The 8,155-nt window shown below is 35.5% G+C and overlaps 1 protein-coding gene across 1 annotated transcript; it reads right to left on the bottom strand.

Moving 5' to 3' along the window:
• Positions 1-240: 240 nt before the first annotated feature.
• Positions 241-2,312, bottom strand: LOC140821792 (salicylate carboxymethyltransferase). Its single transcript, XM_073182436.1, is given in 5 exon segments — positions 241-778; positions 1,084-1,344; positions 1,453-1,681; positions 1,683-1,867; positions 2,081-2,312. Coding segments are annotated over 5 exon segments (1,104 nt in total). The 5' UTR covers positions 2,156-2,312; the 3' UTR covers positions 241-424.
• Positions 2,313-8,155: the final 5,843 nt, after the last annotated feature.

Below are 8,155 nucleotides of genomic sequence, written 5' to 3'. Positions count from 1 at the left end.
CATGGGTCAGAGCTTGGATTGCCTAGTGTCAATTTATTTAGCCTTTCTTCAAACCACAACCAAAGCCCTTCTTTTGCCCTTGACACACAAGTATTATCGTGACACTCGAAGCCAAAGCGTTGAATTATAGAGTAAAATGCATATGAATTTCTCTACAACTCGCTCTTGTAATTTCATTTAATAAAAACATAAGATTTCACAATCAAAGAAGCTAAGCTTGCATGTAGACGAGCTTAGAGATTCCATATAATTTCGATCTTATTCCATGATTAAACGGTACACAACTAACCTGTTTCAATTCAATGATATTTCACAAGAGAAAAGAAACTGCCACCAAAGAAATATTGCATGCATCACAACCATATCATATATATATTACGATAATTATATATAATGGGCCCTCGGCCATCTTAATTACTTTCGATCAGTTCCTCGTCACGGAGACAGTGACATTGACAAATATCGTTTCCGGTTCCTTATTCGAGCAATCACGGAGAATTTCGCTGTACTTTTCAAATATTTGATCCATTACGAATCCTCCAAAATGTTTGGATAACAGTGGTTCCGACACGGCTCTCATGCCACGGCTCACGTTGTGCCAATCAAGCTCTTCAGCTGAACGGAAGCCTTTGCTCCAGTCGGCCCAAGATATTTCTGAAGTCTCGAGGTGGTTGATGCCGAAGCTACCTTCCTTTTCGACCTCCTCCTCCACTTCTGTAGGAGATGGTGCGTAATTAGGGATGTTGAAAGAATGCAGCTTTTCTTCTTCTATCAGTCCCTACGAATAAATTTTGACTACGGTTTATTGAAATTGCTAGAATATTTCTATATCCTTATCCATATTTTTTGAGTTAAAGAAACATATAAATAAAATACATTATTTTTCTCAAAAATTGGAAATTAAAAGTTATGTACCGAAACTAAATTTTTTCGACTCAATGTATCAAAACCAATACAATAGAAAAAATATATACTTTTTCCATTATTTTTATTACCACTTTTGTGAATCCTTAGTAGATCATAAATTTATACATGCCAAACAAATACATTAAATTATGCACAAGGTAAGTCTTTATAGGATACCTCAGCTACCATTTGTTTGAGAACGAGGGCCAAACTCTCCCAAATATAGCAGCATGATCCCTCTCTACAAGCATCCTCACCTTTCCTTCCCAGAATAGTTAACACCATTCTTCCACCGGATACGATTTCCTCCGAACGGCACCTGAGGAAAGTCGAAAAATCGATTCGAAATTGATTGTAGTATGCGTCGAGCACCTGTTGTGGGCTTGTGCTTGCCATGTAAATGTTATCTTTGTTCAGCAATTCCACCTCTTTTGGAATCTGCTAAAAAGGAAACAACTGGAAATTATATTAAGGGATTCTGTCCAGACTTGTTAATATTTAAAGTATCAGGCTCTAGTTTGAAGGTCCGAAACGTGTTCCACGAACCTTGGAAATCCAATGAAGACTATAAGAGGAATGGATAAAATGCAGAGTGTTTGCAGCAAAAAGCCTGCCATAAAATGATCCAGGAACCGCAGACACAAAGCATGGACTGAATTGGCCACGACTCGTTTCGTCTTGTAACTCCAGTCGAAACATCGGTAAATTGTCCCGGAAAATAGAGTTGAAATCATTCCCAGTCAGATCATTCAAATGTATCTGAAACTCAGGAGGCTAGCTGGCCTATTTCCAAGCATAATTTGCGAACGATTTTGACAATCTCCGTCGCCACAACCATCGTATTTGGTCCACTGGAACAGCCCAATTCAGCCATGCACAAGTTCTTGGGGGCATTCATACTCATGTAAAGTTCAGTTATGGCCTCCTCTGTTATTGGCCTTGTCATGGATATAACCTTTCGCTGCACTCATCATGCATGTCAATATTATTAAATTAATAACAAAGCTATTTGAAAACTATAAATTGAGTCCACACGCCGAAACATTGGCTTTCAACGAGTAAAATGGGCCGGGTCTTCAAATTTAGAACGAAATCACGTTTTTATTCGAGATTTACAGAGAAAAAGTTAAGCGAATTATGGGTTGACAGGCTTTGGATGAAGAATGCATGATACCTGAAGCAAGGAGTTGCTGGCGTAACTGGTGTCCCCAAAACCTCCATTCATGTGAAGCACTTGCTTTACTTCCATTATTAGTTATTCTTTATTTTTGGTAAAGTGTGTCCGAAGGAGGAGGAGGCATTGGGCTATTTATAGATGGATGTTCCATGCAAGGACAAGGTATCGAGAGCATATCGTTCGTGGTTCCAATTATAATTGTTTCTGAAATTTGCATTTTGGTCATGCAGTTTATCTTTTACGGTTTTGATGTTCTATGTTATTAAATTTCAGTTATAGTCCACAATTTTTATTATTATTTTTAATTTTAGTCCTTTCTGATAAGACAACTATCTGGAACCAACATGGCGTTGGTGTGTAAAGTATAACAGAGATATTTTTTTTAACCTTTTGTCAACTATTTTTTTTAGGAAAATGATCTCTTCAAATACATTTTCAAATACATTTGAGGATGTCATTTTCTTGAAAAAAATAATCGATCGAGTTTATTTTACAAATTTTCCCCAATATACATTAGCAATCCCAATGAAAAGAGATTGAAATTATCAAAAATTGAAAGATACATAATTAAGAAAGACGTAGAAACTACAAATTTTGCAATACTAAACCATTATATTTCTTAAACTTAACAATGTCAATTACTTTAAAAATTATAAAATTAAAGAACAAACATTTACATATATATATTTATTTTTTCCTGAACCTCTTTTGTTATTTATAAAATTTAAAATATATTAATGAATTTACTGGAAATTTTACAATTTTTAAGTTATTTATTAAAAATATAATATTTAATGGGAGTAACATCGAATTAATTTGTCATCTTGTTAATCAAGAACTTGAACTAACCCTCTTAACACATTTTATTTATTGAAATAGAGATATCATGAATGGTTCAATTTTTTTTTTCATGAATCAGTACTGCAAAATTATGTGGTGATTTGAGGTTAAATTTTTCTGTAGCACCGAGTGAGAGAGATATATATCAGATAGAAAGCACGTCCTAGATTTTTCAATAAACGATTGGTCCTTGCAAATGTAGTTAGAACCCTGACAATGTCATGCCCCAACCCAGGTGAAACGATTGGTCCTTGCAAATCTACTAGGTAGAGTGATGAGTATTGCGTGATTCATTAAAACTCTTCTATAATACATTGTCATCTTTGACAGTCCAAGCCAAGGAGTTTGTTGTTGAATTGGCTTTTTTATAATACTGAAGTACTTAAAATTCATTAATCCTACATTCGTGTAGGGGGGTGTTCACGGCTCGGTTAAGTACTGTTCGAACTAAAAAAAAAATAAAAATTCGTTTGAGGTTCGGTTTTTACATTTTATTTTTTTGGATTTTTGGTTTATTCAATTTTTTAGCTCGGTTAACCAAACTGAACCGAAATTAAATCAATTTTTTATTTTTTTGTTATGATAAAATGAATAAAAATAATTAAAAATAGAAATTCGGTTAAACCAAAAAATCTTGGTTTTAGCGGAACTGAACCGTTAAAAAAATATATTTTTAAGGTTTTTTTTATGTTATTTCGTTTTTATTCAAGTATGATTTTGATTGTTGTGAACGATATTCTTAAATCACATGCTTATCATGCAAGCATGTTGAGCTAGCCATATATTTATTGTCGAGACCCTCTCCCTCGCAGAGTCTCATTCATTGAATGAACGAGACTATATTGTGACACGACGACCTTAAACACTTGTGGTCCATGCATGAGAACCACCAAATGCTCACAACAACGTGCTGCACGTAAGGGGATGGTGAAATTTTGTGGGTGTAAGCATATTTTTCTAGTTTTAAATGTTATGACATCATATTTGTTAGCAACAATATAGAATTGTTACACGGCACTCAAATATTTCTAGCTAATAATTTTGAGATAAAAGATATTGGTGATGCATCTTTTGCACTACATATCCATATACATCGAGATCGCTCTCGAGGTTCTCGAAGTATTCTTGGATTATCTCAGAAAGAATGTATCGAGAAAGTTCTCAAACAATGTGAGATGTGTAAAGGTATGTCTCACGAGTTGGCACCTGGAAAGGAGTAGATTGTATTATTTGTTCTTGAATGATATCGGTTACGTAATTGTAATCTTTGTTCATCAATAAAAATATTAGTTACCCTCTTGTCGCTGTAGGCATAATTCGTCGAACAACATAAATCTTTTTGCATATTTTTATATTGTTTCATGTGTGTGTGAGTGTGATATTGTGTCTGCAAGTTCATCGATCAGAAGAAGACAAATCGATATTAGTTTAAACTTATAGATGTTATTGCGAACACTATAAGTTTGTATCTCCTTGATCGTGACCTAATGTTTGTAGTTTCCAATCATGATTCAGTAGGTTAAACAAAATTGACTTCGGATATCAATAAGTAAAATAATTTTATTAATCGACTAGGAAAACTAAGGTATGCTCACGAAAGAGTAAAATGAGTTTGACTCTTATATATATTCAATTTATTATCTCATTTTATAGATTCTCGTCATCACTCTCATGAGTCAAGAAATATATGTATTATTCTGCGATTGGTTTGAAAGAGTTGATGATGAAAGATAAATAATATATATATAACGGCCCGAAAATCCTTACTTGAAAATTTGCGGAAAATTAAAAATTTTTCTTTTTAAAATAATTAAAATGCCTCATTCACAACTAAACCGATAAACAAAGTTTGATATTCAAAATGGCAGCGGAAGTAAATATTTGTTTGCAGAAATAACCAGTTGAAAATATTCAACAACAGATAAAAATGTTAGGGCGACTTAATTCAAAATGGGGGATGTTCTTGCTTTTGATTTAAAAACCGATGCACCATGGACAAAGCCACCAAAAGGGCGACTTAATCACGTCTTAGACATGCTAGGGAAGTGATCTAACCATGGATATAGGCCCTGAAACGTCCCATGCTCTTGTGTTTAAAAAGTACTAGAAATTTTTTTTTTTTTTTTTTTTCGTCCTTGTAAAATATTTTAATAAAATATTTTTGTCCATGATCTAGAACATTCGCTAGCTAGCATTTAAAAATCAATTGCAATCGTCATAAATCAAAATAATCGCATGAGTTACCGAACCTAAAAAGCAATAACCGGGAAAACGTATTTTCCTCTCCAAAACCACTCTAAGGCATAAATAAATGGTTTAAAAATCCTTTAACGTAAAATCATAATCAATATCATGAGTGCGGAAAAACAATAGAAGCGCTGGTCCTCGGGTTGTGTGCACCTTCAGTCCAGTCATCTCATACGTCAAGCCCTCCCTCAACATCACCTGCATCCAACACACCTAGTGAGTCTAAAGACTCAACACACCAAATCTTTGTAACGAGTAATACGTGTATAAAATCACATGCAGCAGTGAAATTACTTGTACTTAAAATAGCATTTCATGAAAATGCATAAACTTGAGCATGAACATTTTCGTAAATATTTTCATGAAATGCATAACAGGAACATGAACCTTTACCTCTTTCCTTGAGCTTAACATGACATGATAACATGATATAATAACATGACGTGATAACATGACGTGAATCTTTTCATGATCATAACATTATATTTTTCTTGATTGAATTCAGATCGTTAATTGTGACTTTCCTGACGTGATATGACATGACATGACATGACGATGGTACCATCTACGTGAAACCACAGTACTGGGCGGCGGGGACATCAGCGACACAAGATCGTCAACTGAGCCTTGGCCTAATCTTGATCATAAACTTGAATCCTGAATTCCTCATAGTCACAATTACTTCACTTTCCTCAATATTTTTCATGTTTTCATCACCTTATAAAATTATGCATGAATATATTTTCCTTTGAAACCAAGCATGCACCATGTATTTTAAATGTCAATTTTAATTATAAAATTTCATGGACATTTAAAATAAATCATGAATAAATCATAAATAAATCATGAACAATTCATAAGCATTTAAAAATTCACATAATAACATAAAAACTGCATTTAGGGCACTGCCATGACCGTTACTAATTTTAGGTGTAAAAAGACCGCTTTACCCCTGGACTCGACTTTTTACAAAAATCGACTATTTTCTTGATTTCATGACTCTAACATGTCCCAAATAAATATTTAAGCTTATAAGAATTTTCTCGTAATTTTATTTGGCTTAAAACTTAGACTTTTCAATTTATCTTTTAATAGATATTTTAACGGTGTTTTAATCCCGAAAAATACCAAACTTTAATATAAAATTCCTAAATTCTAAATTTAGTCTTTTTATATTATTTTAGCTTTTATGGACCACGACCCGACCCTCGTGAGCCGTTTTCCAATTTTCTTTATTTTTAAAACTCATTTTGACACTCGAATTTCAACCCCGAGCCATCTCTTAATTTTATCGAGTTACCCCCGAACCAAACCGAGCCCAAAGGTGCCCAACATGTTTGTTTAGCCTACTGGTCACTAAAAATTGCCAAGACCCTGACCCACACCAAGAAAACGTGAGCCTTCAACAATACCCTATGCTGGCCGAGAGTTCTAGTGTGGCAGGTTTCTTTGGTTTGCTTCCAGGACCCAGCCCACGAGCCCAGGCCCCCAACCAGTCACCCCCACACCTTCCTAAGACCCTAAAGACTCGTCCCAGCCCAGCCCTTGAACCCTGGACCGAGCCCTCACCCCTGGACTGATTCACGAAAACTGCACAGGTTTGTGCCCTTCACGGGTGGGAGTCCTTGCTTGCAAGGACTCCTCCCTGCTGTTCAGACTGAATCCTAGCATGGCTAGGACCCTCCCTGGACCAAGAACAGCCCCTGGCCGAGCCCTGGCCCCTGCCTAGGCGAAGCCCGCCACCCCCTCATGGAACCCGAACCCCAACACTCAAGACAGCAACCCACTGCCTATGGTTCCCTCGGTTATTTTCTGTTTCTGCTGGTTGTGGTGCGTTCAAGAGGTTGTGTCTTGCCCCGAAAACATTATCTAGACAACAAGTAACACCATGGCAGTCCCCTAAAACAAGCATGACATGAATCGATACAAGAACATGTTAGATCGCAACACGAATACGTAAAAACCGTAATAAAACTTCACAATTTGTACACATGCATTTCAGCGATCGATATATGATGTATTGGATGAGAAAAGGGAAGATGTTAGCGTGCCTTTGCGTAATATACGCACGATATACCGACGACGACGATGAACGGAGAGGAACCGAGGCTATACGCACACAAACCGTGAAGAACAAGCCACAAACTCACGCCGAGAGATGAAGCTGCCGAGAGAAATCTCTTTTCTTTCTTGTCTAATTCTCGGCGGCGTGAAAGTGAGTGAGAGTGAATAGGTTTAGGTTAATCTCACTTTTATTTATAAGCTAGCTCAAAGATAATTAGGCTTAAGGCTAGATAAATTTAATTAAGCCCACTAGTGCAAGCTAGGCCTAAATAAAATTTAAAAAAAGTTTTCATAATAAAATAAATTAGTGAATTAAATAGCCGGACTGCTAAAAGATCGAGTTTTTGTTAAAAATTCTAATACCGATAAAATTAGTCCCGGCGTATTAAATCACCTCAAAATTCTTGATTTTAAAAAGAATAAGAAACAACTCCCCTAAATTAAATAATTAAAATTAATTATTTAATTAAAACATTTTTTCCACATAATACAGCCCCCGGTCTCCGTTCCTCGATCGTCACCTGAATAAACCTTTAAAAAAATGTATTTTCATGCAACAATGACAATAAAATCATAATAAGCATGTTCGTCACATAATTTAATAGTAATTAGAATAAAATACTCATTTTTTCAAAATTTCTAGATTTGCATGCAGTTGGATTACGTCGTCTAAATTTTTGGACCTTACAATTCTCCCCCCCTTAAATAAAATTTCGTCCTCGAAATTTAGAACTTACCGAACAAATCTGGATAGCGACTCAACAAGTCCCTCTCGGTTTCCCAAGTAGCTTCCTCTTCCGAGTGATTCAGCCACTTGACCTTGACCATTGGAATGACTTTATTACGCAGTCTTCTCTCTTGACGTGCTAAGATCTGGACAGGTCTTTCCTCGTATGTCATATGAGGAGTTAATTGAAGAGG

This window comes from Primulina eburnea, chromosome 1 (assembly GCF_022965805.1).
Source record: "Primulina eburnea isolate SZY01 chromosome 1, ASM2296580v1, whole genome shotgun sequence".
NCBI classification, from domain to species: domain Eukaryota; kingdom Viridiplantae; phylum Streptophyta; class Magnoliopsida; order Lamiales; family Gesneriaceae; genus Primulina; species Primulina eburnea.
Note: the sequence above shows the minus strand (reverse complement) of the source record. Positions and strands in the feature narration are given on the sequence as shown.